The sequence below is a fragment of the Rhinatrema bivittatum genome, chromosome 5 (genome assembly GCF_901001135.1).
Source record: "Rhinatrema bivittatum chromosome 5, aRhiBiv1.1, whole genome shotgun sequence".
NCBI lineage: Eukaryota > Metazoa > Chordata > Amphibia > Gymnophiona > Rhinatrematidae > Rhinatrema > Rhinatrema bivittatum.
In genome coordinates, this window is record NC_042619.1 from 116,932,514 (window position 1) to 116,955,381 (window position 22,868).

Consider the following 22,868-nt stretch of genomic DNA (forward strand, 5'->3'; position numbering starts at 1 on the left):
CCCGTTGTGATCTTCCACTCTCGGGCCACGGGTGCGTTGATAGAAAAATGGCGCCACTAGATTAGCGCCACTAGATTAGCCTAGTGGGGCTTCGGACATGCCCCGCTGGGGCATGTCCGAAGCCCCACTAGGCTAATCTGCTCTTGAATTTTGGCCCCAGAATGCCCCTGACCCACCACAAATCCACCCCTTTTGTACACGAGCAAAGTTATTTATGTATTTATTTTATTTATTTAACAGCTTTTTTATACCGATATTTGTAGGTACATCATATCGGTTTACATATAAATGGAAAGAAATACAAAAAACAGGGACGGGGACTGTGGAGCAGGGGGTGAAGGAATGTGGGTATACAAGAAGGTGAAAAGACTGAAGAAAAGGACAGGAGATTACCTAAAATAGGACCTTGCGAATAAACAATATAAAATGGAACAGGATCTTGTAAATAAACAATATACAGTCTTGCAAAATATACAATACAACATGGCAGGGAGTCTTGTAAATGTACAAAATGACATGGAGCAATAATGGAATTAGGGAGGTGAATTGAGAGTATAGTGAAAGTGAATAATGGAATTAAGGGGGGGGGGGGGGAAATGGTTAGGGTGAGTATAAAATTACAGGGGGAGTCAAGGAACTGCCATCTGGACCGGTACTTAACGCGCTTATGTGCGAGGTTTATAAAATAGCACTAGCGTGAACAAGAGATACTTAATGTGCTTATCTCTTTTTTAAAATTCACCTATAAATGTACATTGGCACTGTTTCATTTCTGCTTAAATTGTTTCATTAGTGTGCATGCCAGCAGGTGGCACTATTTGTCTTCTTTCATATTTTAAATGGTATTACAGAAACGATGCCAATAAAAAGAATATTGGGGAAAAAAAATTCCTCCAAACTACTATCAAACACTGAGATAACAAAACATTGTTTGCAAGTCATAGGAGGTCTCATGGTTCACTATGTTGCCGTCAAAATGTTATTCACTTTGGGATTCTACAGATTTTACTTGTAAAAGTGTAGTAACAGTGCCCAGTATAGACCTTTCATTTTGCATAAAATTAAGTCAGAAGTAAAGAAGGCTCTTTCAGGTGAAAGTGAAGAAAAAATTTAGAAACAGGACTCAGTCTACTTTCTCCTGAATTGGTGTACTTAAGAAGCTATGCAAGCCCGAGAGGTTTGGGAGAAAAGTTAACAAGTATGTTCAAGAGTAATGATCTCTTCATGTGACTATATTAGAAATGAGAGCAACATGTCATGCATTAATACCTTCTAATATTCTTTCACTTTTCAAATTAAGAACCTTATTTACTAAGCTTTTTTCCCGTAGGTATAGAATGGGGGAAAAGCTTTAGGAACAGCACCCCTGTAACAGACCTCAGCAAACAGGGTCATACAAAAAGTACATTAATTGTGAAAGACACCGGAGAAGTTTTGTTGTGAGCATTTGAATCATTCAAATTACAGGCATTATGAACAAACGACTGACTCAGCAGGTTTGATGTACATCCTAGGGAATGAGAAGTAAAGACAGAAATATTCAGTGAAATAGATCTGATTGCTACTTAGAACAGAAAAGTTTCAAAGTTTTACAGCAAACACAAAGGGGTGAACTTTCAAAATTTTTCACGTGTAAACAGCATGAACATGAGTAAGTACTGAACCAAATCACTGTGAACCTGGAAAATGTAGTAGGCCAGCTTGACAAAGAGCAGCAGGATGCTGGGCTTGATGGACCCTTGGTCTGACCCAGCATGGTAATTTCTTATGTTTTTATATTCTTAAATCACCTGGACCGGATGGTATGCACCCCAGGAATCTAAGGAACTAAAAAAATGAAATTTCAGATCTATTAGTTATTATTATTTAAAACTTTTATATACCGGTATTAGTATGCAAACATCATACCGGTTTACATTGTAACTGAAAGATTGAAAATACAATTAACAGGGAGGGGAAAGGGAGGGAGTAAATACATAGTGCAGTAAGATGAAGGAGAAGGAACATCATCTTTGAGAGGTAAACAGGAAAATTAATTACAAAGGACTATATACAGTATTTACAAGAGGCTATTAACAGTGTACAATTTGAGAGTCGCTTATGTGAAGATTGTTAAAATCTGTAACCTATAATTAAAATCATCTATTGTACCTGAAGACTCGAGAGTGGCCAATAGTTAAAATCTGTAACCTATAATTAAAATCATCCATTGTACCTGAAGACTCGAGAGTGGCCAATGTAATTCCACTATTTAAAAAGGGCTTCAGGGGTGATCAGGGAAACTATAGACAGTTGAGCTTGACTTCAGTGCTGGGAAAAATAGTGGAAACTATTCTAAAGAATGAAATCACAGAGCATATAGAAAGACTTGGTTTAATGGAACACAGTCAACATGGATTTACCCAAGGGAAGTCTTGCCTCACAAATCTCCTACATTTTTTTGAAGAGGTTAATAAACATGTTGATAAAGGTGAACCAGTAGATGTGGTGTATTTGGATTTTCAGAAGGCGTTTGACAAAGTCCTGCATGAGAGGCTTCTAAGAAAACTAAAAAGTCATGGGATAGGAAGCGATGTCCTTTTGTGGACTGCAGCTGGTTAATATTTATTTTATTTATTTATTTTATTTAAAAGTTTTTATATATCGCACAATAAGGCATTTATATGTCCATCTAGGCGGTTTACAAATACACAAACATAATTTAAAAACAGAAATAATACAATAAAATAAAATACGTACAAAGAAATTTGGCCTCAGAGTATTATGATCAAGTAGTAGAGTATTATGATCAAGTAGTATATATATATACGCTCACTCCAAGAAGTGGTTTGGGCAACGTTCTCTCTACCTAGCTTGATGGACACTCTACCTGGGCAACAACATGCTAGGTGGAGAGAATGTTGGCCAAATCTCCGCTTGGAGTGAGCGTCCTCACTCCGACGGCCAGCAAATCTGCACTAGAGACCACTGTTCTGTCCGTAGGTCTCATGTGGAATGCAAAAGTGGCCCCCAACCCCCGACGCTCATACCTAATCCCCACCCCGAGTTAGTAGGTAGCCCTCCCATAGGGATTCAAATACCTATGTAGGGCATAGGCACTATAGTAAGGTGCTCTCTCCATCTCTCTCTCTCTCTCTCTCTCTCTCCGAAACAGGCTGTCTGGAACTATCTCCAAAAAGTGGCAAATATCGTGCACCGCGATAAAACACTGAAAGAATCATCGTGCAGTGGGAAAACATCGTGTGCGGCGCTAATGTTTTCGCGAATGGCGAAAACATCGCCGCACACGATGTTTCCCCACTGCACGAAAGAAGCCTCATTTGCATTGGTAACGCCCCCTAATGCGTTACCAATGCGATATTGGAAAATAAGGCCCTAAGTTTGTTAGAATTAGAGCTTGTGTAACTGTCCGGAAATCAGATGGTAGTAATAACGGTTTGAGTTTTTTGAGCATATGTATCTTAAAGAATGATTTTTTGACTGTTTCCGAGATGTGTTTAGACATTGATAGTCTTGAGTCTACGGTTATACCTAAATTTCTTGCATGATGTTTTATGGGTATGTGTTGTCCATCAAATATGAATGTTTGTGGGAGTTGATGATTAGAATCTGGTACTGTAGATAGGTAAATTAATTCAGTTTTTGCTGCATTTAATTTTAGTCTGTTATGTGATAGACAGGAAACAGAGAGTAGGATTAAATGGTCTGTTTTCACAGTGGAAAATGGTAAACAGTAGAGTGCCTCAGGGATCTGTTCTTGGATCAATGCTTTTCAATATATTTATAAATGATCTGGAAAGGAATACGAGTGAGGTAATCAGATTTGCAGATGATGCAAAATTATTCAGCGTAGTTAAATCACAAGTGAATTAGGATGAATTGCAGAAGGACCTTGCAAAACTGGAAGATCAGGCTTCCAAATGACAGATGAAATTTAATGTAGACAAGTGCAAAGTGATGCATATAGGAAAAATAACCCATGCTGTAGTTAGGTACCATATTAGGAGCTACCGACCAGGGAAAGAGATATAAGTGTCATAGTGGGTAATACATTGAAATCATCAGCTCCGTGTGCTGCGACAGTCAAAAAAGCAAACCGAATGTTAGGAATTTTAGGAAGGGAATGGTGAATAAAACGGAAAATGACTTAAATGCCTCTGTATCGTTTCATGTTGAGATCGTAACTTGAGCACTGGGTACAATTCTGGTCACCGCATCTCAAAAAGGATATAGCTGCACTGGAGAACGTGCAGAGAAGGGTGACCAAAATGATAAGGGGCATGGAACGGCTGCCCTTTGAGTGTTTATTATGTTCTATTGGCCAAGTTGAAGGTTTTGGTGAACTGAGGGGAGTTCAGGCTAAAAAACCAGGAGGGTCTGAATGGCTTGGCGAAGGACTAAGTGAATGGGTGGAATAATTGGTAAAACTAGTGCATGTTTTAAAATATATCGAGTTATGTAAGTCCTACTTTATTTTCGTGCGTAAAATATATGTGCATATATTTTTAAAATAGGTAGCAAAACTACGCATGACCAATGCATATCTGTATATGTTGTGGGGTAGCCACTGTTATTGCTAGCATCAATAGCATGGGATATACTTAGTTTTTGGGTACTTGCCAGGTACTTGTAGCCTGGATTGGCCACTGTTGGATACTGGGCTTGATAGACCCTTGGTCTGACCCAGTATGGCAATTTCTTATGTTTCTAAAACAGTATCATAAATCTGCACGTGGCTATATATGAGCGTATATGCCACCTCACGCATTTGTTTGAAAGTTATCTTTCCTATGTGACATGATTACTGTTTGTAGTGAATACTACTAAAATATTGCTGCCATACTGAAATATTACAGATTCTTCAGTGGTACCACTAATGATTTCTGCAGATGACAGTGGATCATGTGGTAGGCACAAAGAGATACAGTTTAAAGCTGAAGGTTTTTCTGTAAACCATACTGATTTCTTGTTTTGGATTTCCAGTAAATCAAGTAAAGAAATAAACTGAATGAAAACAAGGGAAATGTGATTTTAAGAAATAACTATTTTACTGTCCAGCTAATCGGGTTATGGATTCTTGCTTGTGTCTGCAATATCTTTCCGTATTAGTAAAAGTAAATTAGCTAACTTCGTAAGAGGAGCTGCTGCTTCGCTGAGCAGATGTTTCTGTGGGTAACCAGAAGATGGATGAGCCCATTCACCGTCTGACCACAATAGTAATGTGGATAAGCAGAAATAGTAATCTGACACCAACCCCTTGTTCTCCTCTTCATTTTTTTCTAATTAGTTCTTAGGGTACAAAGGAGAAGAGTGCAGGAAAACCCTCCCTCAAGACACAGGCCCGTGGCTCTGGCGAGGAAAAATGAATTGCTACATAGACATGAATGGAAACCTCCTTCGAGGGCCCAGCCACCCGCTGCCAAAGTAAGGATGCACTGTACACAGACATGCTATTCACCCACTCTCAAATATGCAGCAGCTTTCAAAAGTCTGGACCCAGCACGTCAAGAGCCATAGAAACATTTACCAAGTCCAGATTAATTCCGATGCTTTTATTTTTCTGTCTTTCCTGTTATTGCCAATTATTGTAGATTTGGATGTAATGGAAACTCTCCTTTATGATCTTCCTTTGCCTTCTGCCTGATCCCTCTGGTAGTGCGCAAATAGTAGATTAGGAAATGAGTTGAAAAATTCCATTCATTGGTTGGCTTTAGAACTCATGGGGCCAGTGATAGAAGCAGCCCACGAAAGGACACAGGAATTCAGCCGTCATTTATGTTGACGTCTGAGGAGAAAAATTAGAGTTTTCCATTGGTGAAAGGGCAGCGCAGGAGCTCCTTTTCAGGAACTTGTGTTATATTAGACAAAGCAGAATTGTTAGGGGGCAATTGTTATATTAGACAAAGCAGAATTGTTAGGGGGCAATTTTTCCTCCTGGATATAGCTGCACTGGATACTTTTTACTCACAGGCTTCCCGCCAGTTCTCAAAGTGAAAGTCTGCAAGTGCTTTCCCTTAGAAAATTGGTGCAAAGCCCACAAGTAAAAGTACCCAAAGACTTTGCATCAAAACATGCAGTTTTGAAAATTGCCCCAGGTTAAGTTTGTTCCCCAAATGTACAGTAAACCACATTTCTACTCATTTATAACACTGACTGTGGACAACAGGCAGATTATTATAAATATCTGTTTCTGCATATAATGTATTATACACTACCAGCCCTCAGTGCTGTGTACAAATAATAGATTTTCCTAGATGGAGGGTTGGGAGTGCCAAATGTAAAATGGTAGCAATGTTCCCTGAAAACTGTTCAGGAGTCTATCACCCCTGTTCTAACTGCTGTGTGCTGCAGCCCCCTAATAATTTGATTTGCATGGGGCAGGCAGTTCAAATGGCAAGAGGGCCACAGCATGTCTGGCGATTAGGATGTGGGTGGCAGACTCCTGCATGGTTTCCTGGGAACATTGTAGTTTAAGTCAATTATAGATTGGTTCAGCTTTTTCAGAGGAAAAAGCATGGGCTAAAATTGAACAGTTGAAGGTGCCCATATGGATCTAATTTCCCTGGTTTCCTGGGGGGCAAAGATTACATTTAGAAAGAAGTCAACCCTACATTAATTTGATTCTCCATATTTGGGACAAGCTAAACAAATTTCAGATACTGGACCATTGTATAATCAAGGGGTTAAAGGGGCACTTAGAGAAGATAAGGCCAGCACGGAAAGATTAAACGATTTCTTTGTTTCGGTGTTTTCTGAAGAGGATGTTGGAGAGACACCCATTCTGGAGAAGATTTTCATGGGTGATGATTCAGATCAAAAGAACCAAATCACGGTGAACCTGGAAGATGTGGTAGGCCTGATAGACAAACTGAAGAGTAGTAAATCACCTGTACCAGATGGTATATACCCCAGAGTTCTGAAAGAACTAAAAAATGAAATTTCTGACCTATTTCAATTAATTTGTAACCTAAAATTAAAATCATCTGATGTACCTAAAGATTGGAAGATGGCCAATGTAACCCCTATATTTAAAAATGGATCCAGGGGTGATACAGGAAACTATAGCCCGGTAAGTCTAACTTCAGTGCCGGGAAAAATCGTGGAAACTGTAAGAATAAAATCACTAAACATTTAGATAGACATGGTTTGATGGGACACAGCCAACATGGATTTACCCAAGGGAAGTCTTGCCTCACAAATCTACATTTTTTTGAAGGGGTAAATAAGCATGCAGACAAAGGTGAACCAGTAGATGTGTGCATTTGGATTTTCAGAAAGCATTCGACAATGTCATGCACGAGAGGCTTCTAAGAAAACTAAAAAGTCATGGGATAGGAGACGATGTCCTTTTGTGGATTGCAGCTGGTAAAAAGAAACGAAACAGAGATTAGGATTAAATGGTCTGTTTTCACAATGGAAGAAGGTAAACAGTGGAGTGCCTCAGGGATATTTACTTGGACTGTTGCTTTTTAATATATTTATAAATGATCTGGAAAGGGGTAATACGAGTAAGGTTATCAAATTTGCAGATGACACAAAATTATGCAGAGTTGTTAAATCTCAAGTGGATTATGATGAATTGCAGGAGGACCTTGACCAGTGGCATGATAGGATTAAGTATATTTGCTAGAATCTTTGCATACAATTTAATATCCAGGTTTAATAAGGAAATTGGGTGGTATGAGGAGGATAGTAAGGGATCCCGTCCCGGTTTTGGGAGAACCACAATTGTGGCAGATCTCAAAGTAGCAGGCATCTCACCTAGGCTGGCCATAGATTCAAACAGGGATTGGAGTAAAGGGGCCATATCTTGTGCTAGGGATTTATAAAAAAAATCGCTGTCATGCCATCGGGCCCTGGAGCCTTATTATCTTTCAACGAGCCGATAGCCTCCAAAACCTCCTGAACCCCAATAGGCCAGTTTAAGTGTGTCCGTTGGGTTTCAGTTAGAGTAGGGAGTGATAGGTAATGCAAAAACTCATCAATGGCTGTCTCCTCAACCTGTTCCCCAGAATACAAGGTGTGGTAATAATCAGAAAAAATTTGCGTGATATCTGAGGATGCAGATTTTATGTCACCTTTTGTAGATCACAAATTAGCGATGAATTTCGAGGGATCCTGCACTTTTGAAAGGCGTGCCAAGAGGCATCCTGCCTTATTCCCAAATTGAAAAAAGGTACATTGTCTATGCCTTAATGCTCTGCGAGCTCTTTCATGCAAGAGATCGTTGAGAGCCACCTGTGTCACCTTATATTGGGGAACTAGGTCTTCTTCTCCATTAATATTAATTCTGCGTTTGAGAGCCTTCATTTGTTTATCAAGGGAAAGAATATCCTCATCCGCCCGCCTTCGCTTGTGACTGGCATAACTAATAATGTCTCCTCTGAGAACTGTTTTTGCTGTTTCCCACAGTAACACAGGTTGAATGGAATGTTGTGCATTGAATATCATGAAATCACTCAATTTCTTTCTTAAATACGGAGGAAAGGCTGGGTCATTAGACAGGTCTGCTGGGAGTCTCCATTGACCCTGTAATTGCAGATCACAGGATCCAAATTCCCCCAAAACTGGGCAGTGGTCTGAGATCACCAGAGACCCAATGGAAGCCTTTGGGAAGCAGGGAAATAATACCTCAGATACTAATAAATAATCTATGCGAGATCTTGATGGGTGTGCGAGTGCTATGTGTGTGAATTTGCACTTCCCGGGATGTAGGGTTCTCCACAGATCTATCAATTGCAGGTGCTTGCATAAGAAATTTGGCCCTTTTTTGTCACTTATTTGATGGCCACCTCTGGGAGGCTGCCTGTCCAAGATAATAGGGTAATCCCCCAGTTTGGAAAATTGGGCAAGGAGATCGCTAAAGAAGGAGTGATCATAAGAGTTAGGAGCATATATCGAGGCCAGCAGCACAGGGGAGCCCATCAAGTCACCCCTAACAAGAACAAATCTCCCTTGGCTGTCCTTCACCGTCTCACGGGCCGTGAAAGCTACAGACTTATAAGAATAGCTACACCTCTACTTTTGGTATTTCCAGAGGCATAATAAAGCTGCGAGACCCATTTCTTTTTTAATTTTATCACTTCCTCCGAAGACATGTGAGTCTCTTGAAGAAATGCCACCTTTGCGTGGAGTTTAAGATGGGCTAACACCTTTTCTCTTTTCACCAGAGTACCCAACCCCACCACATTCCATGTAATAATTTCTATGCCCATAATAAAGAGCTAAAAGAGCTCTGTTGCTGAAGAGATGACATTGTTACATAGAATAAGATCCACACTGAGCCTGCAGGTAATAAAGTGATAGATAGGAAACACATATACATACAGATTTCCGTGTGTTGCTGAGATTCTCTGTACTCCCCTTCCCCAATTCCAGTTATTTGCAATAGAAACACCTTCCACACATACATAACAGTGAGCTGGAAGTCAGGGTATCCCATAATTATCCCCGCATGGTATTGCACTCCCACTGTAGGGATAGAAGTCACAGAAATACTTAATGTGCTCGGCCACCACCCCACCTCCATCTCTTAAATAAACAAAGGATAACCCAAAACTGGCAAATATTAATTCACGTCCATCATAATGTCCCGATAAGACAGTAGAATAGAGATGTGAATCGTGTCCTCGATCGTCTTAACGATCGATTTCGGCTGGGAGGGGGAGGGAATCGTATTGTTGCCGTTTGGGTGTTTAAAGTATCGTGAAAATCGTGAGCCGGCACACTAAAACCCCCTAAAACCCACCCCCGACCCTTTAAATTAAATCCCCCACTCTCCCGAACCCCCTCCAAATGCCTTAAATTACCTGGGGGTCCAGTGGCGGTCCGGAACGGCAGCGGTCCGGAACGGCCTCCTGCAATTGAATCGTGTTGTCTTCAGCCGGCGCCATTTTTCAAAATGGCAGCGGCCATAGACCAACACGATTCGACTGCAGGAGGTCGTTCCGGACCCCCGCTGGACTTTTGGCAAGTCTTGTGGGGGTCAGGAGGCCCCCCCAAGCTGGCCAAAAGTCCCTGGGGGTCCAGCGGGGGTCCGGAAAACGATCTCCTGCCGCGAATCGTTTTCCGTACGGAAAATGGCGCCAGCAGGAGATCGACTGCAGGAGGTCGTTCAGCGGGGGTCCGGAACGACCTCCTGCAGTCGAATCGTGTTGGTCTACGGCCGCCGCCATTTTGCGCCGCCATTTTGAAAAATGGCGCCGGCTGAAGACAATACGATTCAATTGCAGGAGGCCGTTCCGGACCGCTACCGTTCCGGACCGCCGCTGGACCCCCAGGTAATTTAAGGCATTTGGGGGGGGTTCGGGAGGGTGGGGGATTTAATTTAAGGGTCGGGGGTGGGTTTTAGGGGGTTTTAGTGTGCCGGTTTTCCTGCCCTCCCCCTTCCCCCGATTTACGATTTTTTGACGATAAATCGGGGGAATTGGTATTGTATCGTGGCCCTAACGATTTTTGACGATTTAAAATATATCGGACGATATTTTAAATCGTCAAAAAACGATTCACATCCCTACAGTAGAATATGGCTGAGAAATGAAAATTACCGAGAAGAAAAATAAAAGGTCCTGGGCCAGTACTCAGTTGAAATTCACGTAGCTTCTGTTCAGCATATAAAAAGTCTGGGTATGTATGCCCGATTTCAGCCAGTGTCCAAAAAAGAGTAGTTATGGGTTATATAAAAATAAACTTGGTAACATACACCATCGCATGAGATCCAAATGATAGATCAGGTCTCGTCTACCAAGTTAGGATCCAGTAGGCCCTGTACATATGTTTGGCCTCAGTAGCAGAAGTAAAAGTCTTTGTGGAGCCATGGTATGAAATGCGGAGCTGCGCCGGATACAGGAGAGAAAATCTAATTTGTTTTGTAACGAGATCCGAACAAACACTTGTAAATTCCTTGCGTTTGGCAGTCACACTTGGGGAAAAATCTTGGAACACTAGTATTTTAATGTTCTCGTAACAGGACTCCCGTTGTTTGCGGTAGTGCTATAAAACCAAAGATTTGTGGGCAAAGTGTACAAATCGAGTTATAATAACCCGAAGGCGATGGTTCTGCTCCCCTTCAGATTTTCTGCCTATGCGATGGGCGCGCTCCAGCAGGCCACCCAACGGAGAGGCAAGTGAGGGAACTAGGCCCAGTAACCATGCCTCTAGAAGGTGAGGAAGATCTGCCTCAATGAGCGCCTTGGGGAACTCCACAAACCTCAAGTTGTTGCAGCGAGAACGATTTTCTAAGTCATCAATCTTTTCTTCGCTGATTTTCACCGCGTTTTCCAGGTCAGCAACCTTCCTTTCCAGGGCCCCAGTGTCGTCTTCCATGAGGCCAAGACGTCCCTCCACATGTTCAATTCGGGAGACAATTTCTGTAAGTGAGGCACGGACATCTGCGATTTGCTCCGATAGCTGATGCAAACGCATGTCCAGCGCCGATACCACCGCTTGAGATATTTTTTCCTCCAATGATTCATCCGGTTGGTTATCGTCCTCGGATATTACAGCGGCCATCTTAGCTTCTGGAGCCTTGAGTTTGTCCTTGTCTTTTCGCGCCATTCGGGTCACCATAAGAGTTAAAGACTTCTCGCACAGGTGCACTGCGACAGCGAGGATGGAGCAACTGCTAAGATGGAGTGGTAGAGTCCAGGGAGAATGTGATGATGAGGGATTTAACCAGGGTGGTGGCCGGAGCTCAATCTCTTAGCTGCGACCGAACTCACCACATCACGTGACCTCTTCAATTTGTTTTAAGTGAACTACTTGCTAACTTCATGGAGTGCCCCCTAATCCTTCTATTATCTGTGAGAGTAAATAACTGATTTACATTAACTTTTTCAAGTCCTTTCTAGATTTTGTAGGCCTCTATCATATTCCCCCTCAGTCGTCTTTTCTCTAAACTGAAACATCCCTAATTTCCTTAGCCTTAGCTCATAGGGCAGTTGTTCCATGCCCCTTATTTTGGCTGCTCTTCTCTGCACTTTATCCAGTGCAATTACATCTTTTTTGAGATGCTGCAACTAGAATTGCACACAGTATTCAAGATGCGGTCTCACCATGGAGCGATACAGAGACTTTGAGATCCATCATTTTATTTGCCATTTCCTTCTTAATTCCTAACATCCTGTTTGCTTTTTTGATCGCCACAGCACACTGAGCGGACGATTTCAATGTATTATCCACTATGATGCCTAGATCTCTTTCCTGGGTGGTAGCTCCTAAAATAGAACCTAACATTGTGTAACTACAGCAAGGGTTATTTTTACCTATATGGATCACTATGCACTTGTCCACGTTAAATTTCATCTGCCATTTGAAAGCCATTTAACTACTCTGCATAATTTTGTGTCATCCACAAATTTGATTACCTTACTCGTCGTACCCCTTTCCAGATCATTTGTTGAAATCTGCTCAACAGAAACAATGTAGGCATAAAGCACATGGTACATATTGTGCTCTGATACATACCACATGTTCATGCAATGGTCTATTATTTACAACATATGGAACTAGCCAGTTATGCCCCCTCCCCCCCCCCCCTTGCTGAGAAGACATGGATCAACAATACCAAACTGAGTTTAATGATCAAGATCGTTCAAAATCTGGCTCAGAGTTCTGTGTGGTAGGGACATTATGAGGGGATCCAGACATCCAATGTTCGCTTTTTAATCCGAGAAATAGCATGCTTACATGAGAACAGTTCCATGTTCAGCAGGGTATGAATTATGTTGCGCCATTGGGTCATGGAAGACTCTTCCGGATGTCTCCATACACGAAGAATAGCCGTGGTTGCTAGAATGAAAACTTTATTGATCTACAATTTTTGTTTCACAGTCCCCAGAATGATGCAGAGAATATTCCAAATAATGCCGTCTGAGGAGAATGAGGTATGTGGAGGGTCCAATATGTAGCCAGCATAGTGAAAGACCTTCTTCCAGAAGATCTGAATACAACCACATTCCCACAGAGAGTGGTTCAAATGAGCAATGCCCTGGTTACATTTTAAACACACATTACAGTCTGTAAATTTAGCTAGATGAGCCTGATGTTGTGAACTGTATAGTCTGTAAAGAATTTTATATTGAGTTTCTCTCATTTGAATGTTGTATGTAATGGTTTGGACAGCAGAGAAGCTAACAATTAAAACTGGTAGAGGAAATTGGGTCTGCAATTCCTGCTTCCATTTAACCCATGCAACATCCAAGGACTAAGTGTTAAACTTATTTACCAAAGCTTTATAAAAAAAAAAAGATATTGAATGCCGACTAGGTTCTTCCACATGGAACCAGTCTAATAGAACTTGTCAGTTTGGGTTGTGAAGGTCCACCACGTTGAGGGTTTTTACATAGTGACGAACTTGATAATAGGAAGAAAGATCCTTTAGTGACAGGTGAAAATGGGTACACAGATCAGGGAAGGGCAAAAGCAAACCATCTGCTTTAAACAATTAAGCAAGAAATATTAATCCCTTCAAGGCCCACACTTGGAAAGGGGAAGGGCCCAGACCCAGAGAAAAACCCACATTCCCCCGAATTGGCAAAAAGGATGATGAGCAAGAGCGCAAAGATGAACAAGTCATAAGCCATTGCCATGTCCTGCAAAGGGGAAAGACAAAAATTGCAGGCTGTGTATAATGAGAAACAAGAGAATAATTGACCTGGAGTATGATCCAGATCATTTATAAATATATTAAAAGCACTGCTCCAAGTACAGATCCCTAAGGCCCTTTACTGTTTACCTTTTTCCACTGTGAAAAAAGACCAATTAATCCTACTCTCTGTTTCCTGTTTTTTAACCAGCTTGCAATCGCTGCACCTTCCTTCCACCTTTCTTATTGCAATAAATATATATGGACTGTGCTTCTAGGATGATATTTTTTAACAATGTCGACGCCTGATGCACACTTTTTACCTTTGTAGGAGCACCTTTCAAAAATTTTTTTAACTATTTTTCTCATTTTATCAAAGTTTCATTTTTGAAAGTTTAGTGGTAGAGCTGTGGATTTACTTACTGTCCCCCTTCCAGTCATTAATTCAAATATGATCCCACCGTTACCTCTCTCACCAAATCCTGTGCTTCACTGAGAATTAGATCTAAAATTGCTTCCTCTCTCGTTGGTTCCTGAACCAATTGTCATTTATTCCATCCAGGAACTTTATCTCTCTAGCATGTCCTGATGTTTCACTTACTTGGTCAATATTGGGGTAATTGAAATCTCCCATTATTACTGCACTACCAATTTGGTTAGCGTCACTATATTGGCCTGACTGTGTGGAGAGAGACAAAGAAATGGCTGAAATATTGAACAAAGACTTCAGTTCGGTGTTCACTAAAGAAGACCCTGGAGAAGGACCATCGCTAGTTGACAAGACTATGGATAGGTTAGAGTAAATGAAACTCTGTTTACAGAAGAGAATGTATGGGAAAAGCTAGGAAATCTGAAAGTGGACAAGGACATGGGGGCCAGATGAGGTTCATCCCAGGATACTGAGGGAGCTCAGAGATGTTCTGGCAGGTCCATTGAAGGACCTGTTCAATAGATCCTTGGAAAGGGAGAGTGGTAACACAAGATTGGAGAAGAGCGGTGGTGGTCCTGCTTTTCACAAGAGTGGGAGCAGAGAGGAGGTTGGAAACTACAGGCCGGTTAGCTTCACCTTGGTGGTGGGAAAATTAATGGAGACTCTGCTGAAGCAAAGGGTAGTGAACTATCTACAATCTGGTGTGTTACTTGACCTGAGGCAGCATGGATTCATCAAGGGAAAGTCTTGTCAGACAAATCTGATTGATTTGTTTGATTGGGTGACTAGAGAATTGGATCAGGGAAGAGCGCTCGATGTGATTTACTTGGATTTTAGTAAAGCTTTTGATATGGTTCCCCATAGAAAACTCGTGAACAAAATAAGAAGCTTGTGAGTGGGTGCCAAGGTAGTAGCATGGATTGCAAACTGGTTGACTGACAGGATACAGTGTGTAATGGTAAATGGAACCTACTTGTGAAGAAAGAACGGTGTTAAGTGGAGTGCCATAGGGATCTGTTTTGGGACTGATTCTGTTCAATATCTTTGTGCGCGACCTGGTGTAAAGGATTGAAGGTAAAGTTTGTCTATTTGCGGATGATACTAAGATCTGCAACAGAGTGGACATGTCTGAAGGGAATACAGAGAATGAAAAGTTATTTAAGAAAGCTTGAAGAGTGGTCAAAGATTTGGCATCTGGGATTCAATGCCAAGAAGTGCAGTCATGCATCTGGGATGTGGCAATCCAAAAGAGGTTAATGAGATGGGCGGTGAAAGACTAATGCACACAGACAAGGAGAGGGACCTTGGTGTGATAGTATCTGATGATCTGAAGGTGGCGAAGCAATGTGACAAGACGATAGCTAAAGCCAGAAGAATGCTGGGCTGCATAGAGAGAGGAATAATCAGTAAGAAAAAAGAGATGATAATAGGGATGTGAATCGGGCTTCGGACGATTGAAAATATCGTCGATATTTTCAAAATCATCAGAAATCAGGGGCTCCCCCGAAACGATAGGAAAACCCCACGATATTGATCGTGGGGGTTCTCTTATCATTTTGGGGGGAGGGCGGGAAAAATGGCACACAAAAATAACCCCTAAACCCACCCGACCCTTTAAAACTAATCCCTTTGCTTCCCCCCCAAAACATTTTACAGGTACCTGGTGGTCCAGTGGAGGTCCCAGGAGCGATCTCCTGCTCCTGGGCCGTCGGCTGCCACTAATCAAAATGGCGCCGATGGCCCTTTGCCCTTACCCATGTGACAGGGTATCTGTGCCATTGGCCAGCCCCTGTCACATGGTAGGAGCACTGGATGGCCCGCGCCATTTTTAAAGATGGCGCCGGTCATCCAGTGCTCCCTCCATGTGACAGGGGCCGGCCAATGGCACGGATACCTAAGGGCAAAGGCCATCAGCGACATTTTTATTAGTGGCAGCCGACGGCCCGAGAGCGGGAGATCACTCCTGGGACCCCCACTGGACCACCAAGTACCTGTAAAATGTTTTTTGGGGGGTCAGGAGGGTGGGGGAAGCAAAGGGATTAGTTTTAAAGGGTCGGGGTGGGTTTTTTGTTTATCGACTCGGGCACAGCCGATAAACAAAACCGCGATCGGGCCCGATGGAAAAAAAACCCACGTGAATCGGAATCTGAACCGATTCCAGTTCCGAGTCACATCTCTAGGTGATAATGCCCTTGTACAGGTCCTTGGTGAGGCCTCACCTAGAGTACTGCATTCAATTCTGGTGCCTGTATCTCAAAAAGGATAGAGGCAGTCCAAAGAAGAGCAACCAGAATGGTGAGGAGTCAGCATTGTAAGACTTATGAAGAGAGGCTGAAGGATAGGAATATGTATATCCTGGAAGAAAGGTGGTGCAGGGGAGATATGAAACAGACCTTCAGATATCTGAAAGGTTTTAATGATGCACAATTGTCAAACCTTTTCCATTGGAAATAAATCAATAGACCTAGGGGACATGAAATGAAACTCCAGGGAGGATGACTCAGAACCAATGTCAGGAAATATTTCTTCACTGAGAGGGTGATGAATGCCTGGAATACATTTCCAGAAGAGGTAATAAAGACGAAAACAGTGAAGGAATTCAAAGGAGCATGGGATAAGCACTATGGATCCCTAAAGGCTAGAGGTTGGAAATAAAGAAAAGAGTGCATAGGGGTAACTGGGGGCAACTTGCTGGTGAGGCAGTTGCTACCCTTAACAAATAAGCGTTGATACTGTTAATGCAACTCCATCATTGATCTCTGCTTCAACAGCAGTGAGAAAAGGGGAATTGGATTCAGACAGCAATCAATGAGGGCCCCGACTTTTACGGTTTGGGGAACAAATAAATATTGTGGTAACTAGCTGATGCAGCACTTACTACCCCTAATCGCTACGCCTGATACTTTTGATGCAACTCCAACATTGCTCTCTGTTTTCTCGGCAATGGTTAATGGAAATTGGATTCAGATAGCATCTGAGGACCCAGAATTTTACGGTCTGGGAAATTGATGAGCATGGGTGTAACTTCGCGCATCTTCCACAGGACTTTGCTGGCTTTTGTGCACATATATAAGTGGATTTTAAAACATTCTTCTGTGAGGGACATTCTCAGTTTTTCCATTTAGTCCACCAGTTTGCCCAGTCAATCTCGAGGTCATCCAGAACCCTCTGGTTCTTCATCCTGCATGCCCCCCAATTAACCAGGACCCCTCACCCTGTCATGTAAGCCCAGAAATGTGAGATCTGTAGACTTGCTCCTTATCAGGAGCAGCAGTAAAACTACATGGATAACAAGCTGCTGTGTGCTGTGGCTGCCGGATTTAAAATACAGATTTACGTGTGAAAGTGTTGGCCCCGCCTAGAATGCCCATGCTCCGCACCTTTTCCACCCCTTTATTTTTGACACATGAATGGGTATATATGCACATATTTCAAGGCTTTTTAAAATCTGCATTGCTCATACGCACCCACATTCGCGCATAAGTGGGTTTTGTTGCGCTACCAACGCTTTATAAAATCGACCCCTATGTGCAATAGAATCGATAGCTCCCAGCACATTAGTATCAATTTATTCATTTTTCTCCAGCTGAAAAGACCAATGATTGGTCCCTTCTCTGAGAGTTGTCAGTGAAGGGACCTCTCATTGGTCTTTTTACCTAGAATAAAGTGAAAAATTGATACTAATGTGCTGGGAGCTATCAGCTCTATTGCACATAGTTTTCAGCCTAGGAAAGGGCACTTTAGAAGGTTCAGGAAGTGGAGGTGGGTTTGGCCAACATCTCTTTTTAAGATTGGGAATGGCACCTACTCAGCACACCAGTTTTTTGTTTTTATTTTTTTTAAGTTATCAGGCTAACGTGTTTAAATAAATAAATAAAACTTTAGATTGCTATTTTTCTTACCATATTTAGCTGGATGATAACCTTTTTATTTTTTTTTTTAATCTGGCTGGGTAATGACTGACTTGGTTAAAACGCAGCTGTGCAGTGAGGCAGAATATTTAAAACACAGGGATTGTCCAGCTGAAACACATTTGATTGTCGATCTCTGAGTTACTGTAGGTGGGCTAACTGTTGGCTAATACTATGGTTACACTAAGGAGACCATGGTGCTGAGGGAAAGGATATCTTACATCAATAATAGAAAAGGGCAAAGAATGCAAAATAAGAGGCTAAAATAATTTTCATCATCAGGTTCTCCTTACGTGTCGGTTTGTAAAACTTTCCATTTAGAGCTAATGATTTTCTGTCCTCTGCTGTTGGGTTTTTAGCATTGGAGCCCCAATTTGGAGGCAGCAGAAAGGCCAGCAGAGAGGCCAGCAGCTGCCCGATTCCATGGACATTATGATCACTATTATGATCAACTTAACAACATCCAGAAGCGAACATATGGACATCAGCAGGTCTCTCAGATCAGCGAAAGAGCTGAGGAGTATTATAAGCAGAAAGAAGCGCATGTTCTAGCCCAGTGGTAAGTACCTTCCTCGAACCTGCTGTAAACGTTCAAGCCTCTGGTATTTGCCTCAGATTTCAGTATTTTGTTTGTTGCTGTAATATTTTTTTTACAGTCTTCATTTTCATTAACATCAGTTTCTATACAGATTGTAACAGGCTGGGGGGCTAGGCCTTCTCAGGATCCCCAATTATTGTTACACTCTGTCTTACAATAGATAGTCTCCACAAATGTTCATTCATGTAAATTCATTTACATGTAACCCCCTCAAACTCGCCATCCTGAAACCTTTGCTAAAAAAACCCAAATCTTTCCCCTGATAACCCAGCCAACTTTCGCCCTATAGCAAATCTTCTGATTATCGCCAAAATCTTGGAAAGAATAGTTAATAAACAACTTTCCGAATACTTGGACAACAACAACCTACTCTCACCGTCTCAACTAGGATTCCGTAAATCTCGAAGCACTGAATCCCTCCTTTTATCACTATCAGACAATATTCTCATGAACCTAGAGAAAAAACAATCCTGCCTGCTCATCCTACTCGACCTAATGGCGGCATTCGACACAGTGAACCATGATATTCTCTTAGATCGTCTAGCCGAGATCGGCATCAAAAACACCGCCCTCAGCTGGTTTTCATCTTTCCTCCAGAACAGGTTCTACAAAGTCAAGATTAACAGCAAAGAGTCACCACCTTTCAGATCCACACTTGGAGTCCCGCAAGGATCTTCATTATCTCCAACATTATTCAACATTTATCTTCTCCCTCTGTGTCAGCTCCTTTCCAAACTTAATCTAACACACTACGTATATGCTGATGACGTCCAAATCCTCATACCGATTAAAGATTCATTGCAAAAAACCCTGCTATTTTGGAATTCTTGTCTTCTATCCATCAGCAACCTTCTAGCAAATCTCAACCTGATACTCAACTCCAACAAGACAGAGTTCCTTCTCATCACTCCAGATGGCAACTACACTTTATCTAACTCACACATAGTAGCTCCTCCAGCCTTATCCCTCCAGGTCAGAAATCTTGGGGTCATCATGGATAATCAACTGAACTACAGAAGTTTCATCAGTAACACCGTTAAAGAATGTTTCTTTAAACTCCAAGTCTTAAAGAGGCTAAGACCCCTCCTACACTTCCAAGATTTCAGATCTGTATTACAAGTAATCATTTTCTCGAAAATAGATTATTGCAACTCTTTGCTGCTCGGGCTTCCTGCAAACACTTTGAAACCATTACAAATGTTACAAAATGCCACAGCAAGGATTCTAACAAAGTCCAACAAAAGGGACCACATAACACCCATTTTAAAGAACCTTCACTGGCTCCCAAACAAATATAGAATCCTGTACAAAGCCCTATCAATCATCCACAAAGTCATCCACAACACCACCCCAATTGATCTCACGATCCCATTACAGCCTCACACTACCTCCCGACTGATGAGACTAGCTCAGAGAGGCACTCTACAGGCCCATCCTCTCAAAACAACACTAAGTAGAAGAGCTCTTTCCACCGCTGGCCCTAAACATTGGAACTCACTCCCACCAGACCTCAGGCTTGAACAATCAACACCCACCTTTAAAAAAAGACTTAAGACCTGATTGTTCAACCAAGCATTCTCCTAACCCAATTACTCTAGTACAGATCCCAAGGGTAGACCCTGCCCTTGACATTTCCACAAGTTTCTTCCAGCACTAATAAACCATTCGTAGTAGCTCACTCTCCCAGTGAACATCATGACAGTTGGCTTTAGGCCCCGCCAAGTCAGTCCCAGCGATTATACACATTGTTCCTCCAAGTATTTTGTATATAAATTGTATTCTCCTTGTTTATTGTAAGATATTATCCAAGTTTCAATTCACCCTGTTCATTGTAAGACATTATACTTTATACTGTCATTGTAACTGTTGAAATGTAAACCGAAGTGATTAGTAACTCTGTTACCTGAACCTCGGTATATAAAACTGTAAAATAAATAAATAAAATTTACAAATGAAGCCAGAATCAAAAAGCCTCCCCAGAGGTTGTGACTGCCTAAAACCAAAGAAACCAAAGTGGTAACTCCCATTCACTAGGGGTCACCTTTCCAGCCCTGGAGAGCGCTGGGTTCACTCAACTCAGGTGGGAGAAAGCCTCTCTCTGTCCCATGGAGTGGGAGCAGGATCACCTACAAGGCTAAACTGGGCAGAGGATTATCTTCAAGAACAAAACATAGTCCATTCAGTAGTTTTTACTCCAAACAAAAGGAAAAGTTTACTTATAAAAATAACCAGTTCAGCAGTACAAAATAAAGTCCACAGCATAAAATAGAAATCACAGTCAACAAAAATTAAACAGTCCAAAATCCTCTAATCTAGGTTCAAAAAACTCCATGTCTTATAGTTCATAAGAATCTTCCCAGGTTCTCTGTTGTTCCCAGACAGTTAACAGTCTTGCTCACAATACTCTCACACAGCTGACCCAGAATGTTGATCCTCTTGTCGCAGGTTGACAGTTGACTCGGATCTTCTCCTGAAATATCTCCTGGAACGGGTTCTCTTCCCTCACAGAGATACGCCATAGGACTGGAGAGGCAGACCAGGAACTCTTTCTTGTAGTTTCTCCTTTTCTCCCAGCTCCTTGCATTCACACAACGTAGATCTATCCCAGATCAAATCTTCTAACCAATACCAAATTCAGTTAGAAAAACCTCTAAATCTCCTCAAGACAATTTCTGTGCCTTTTGGTAGGCAAATTTTAAACTCCCCAGATAGTGCATCCACTTTGGGAGAAGTACCATCCCATCACTCAGCTAAAGCACACACTCACCCTCTGAGCTCCTTTTGCATCTCCTTTACCAGAAAGTTCCCAATATTAAGAGAGCACACACTTCAGGACACCTCTGAGCTTTAACAAGTGCAAAGTGATGCACTTAGGGAAGAATGACCCAAATTATAGCTACATAATTCAAAGTTCCAAATTAGGAGTCACCACTCAGGAAAAGGATCTAGGTGTCCTTGTTGAAAATATGTTGAAATCTTCTGCTCAGTGTGCAGCAGCAGCCAATAAAGCAAAAAGAATGCTAAGGATTATTAGGAAAGGAATGGAGAATAAAACAGAGAATACTATAATGCGTCTGTATCGCTTCATGGTGCAACCACATCTTGAATATTGTGTCCAGTTCTGGTCACCACATCTCAAAAAAGATAGCAGAATTAGAAAAGGTACAGAGAAGGGCGACCAAAATGATAAAGGGAATGCAACAATTCCTCTATGAAGAAAGGCTAAAGAGGTTAGGAGTCTTCAGCTTGGAGAAGAGATTGCTGCATATGTGGACCCTTGAGCTGAGACAAGGTTGAATCTGCCACCAGGGGAAGGCCCCCAGTGGTCCTCATCAACAGGAGCTTCACCTAAACCAGCCCATGTTCCCTGCAGGTTGAGCCCTTGGGTGCTGGGGCTGGCAGGACTTAGGTGCGGGTCTCTCACATCGAGGAGTCCAAAGGAAAAGACAGCACGGAGTCGGGCAGGCAAAGGTCAAGGCAGGCAGCAGACAGACGAAACAAGGAGCAGGTCAAAGGTCGGGGCGGGCAGCAGGCAAGCAAGACGAAGAGGCAAGCAAGACGAAGAGACAAGCTGGAGGTCAAGGCAGGCAGCGGTCAAGCGAAGTTGAAGTACCAGGCAAGGATCAGGCAGGCAGAGAGCAGGTGGAGACGAGATACCAGGCAGAAGTCCAAAACCAGGGAGTCAGTCCAAGGGCAGGAGCCGGAACAGGCGCAGGACCGGAACACAGGATCAGGAAGACAAGGCTGGAATGCAGGATCAGGAACAACGCAGACTACGCACTCAAGATCTGAGCAGGACCCGTTGCTGAGGCAAAGTGCAGTAGTTAGAGCCTGGTTTAAATACTCGGCCGAGGTGACGTCATCTCCCAGGGCCGCAGCGAAGTTTCCTGCCGCGGGCCCTTTAAACGGAGGAGAACAGTGCACGAGCACACCTAGAGAGGCAGGCGCTGAGGCCGAACCGGCAGGGTGTCGTGCCACGTGGGCAGGCCGCCGCAGCAGGATTTGAGGCCTGACCACCCGTGAGGCGGAGGAGAGGGCCGGAACATGATGCTTGCCGGACAGGGGCGGATTGAGGGAAAATAGTGGCTCAGGGGATTTTTCTCCATACTGGCCCATGGGTACCCAATTACATATACAATATAATTTACATATATATGTACACACCCCTATATTTCGGCATGGTCCTCCCGTATCAACACAGTACTATTTGCCAAAACTCAAAGAATAACAACCCCACCTATGAAAAAGAATACCACAAATATTACACCAGAATCTAAAATATCAATACACCTCCTATCAGGAAAACAGAATAGGCCAGCCAAGCTAAAGCTACTACAGATCCCT

The 22,868-nt window shown here is 42.5% G+C and overlaps 1 protein-coding gene across 4 annotated transcripts in view; it reads left to right on the forward strand.

Moving 5' to 3' along the window:
• Positions 1 to 22,868, forward strand: part of NEK5 (NIMA related kinase 5) — a 202,665-nt gene that overhangs the window by 86,617 nt on the left and 93,180 nt on the right. For all 4 annotated transcript variants that reach the window (XM_029602794.1, XM_029602795.1, XM_029602793.1 and 1 more), the window contains exons 11-12: positions 5,288 to 5,424; positions 18,286 to 18,485. In XM_029602794.1, coding sequence (XP_029458654.1) covers positions 5,288 to 5,424; positions 18,286 to 18,485 — 337 coding nt within the window. The remainder of the gene's footprint in view (positions 1 to 5,287; positions 5,425 to 18,285; positions 18,486 to 22,868) is intronic.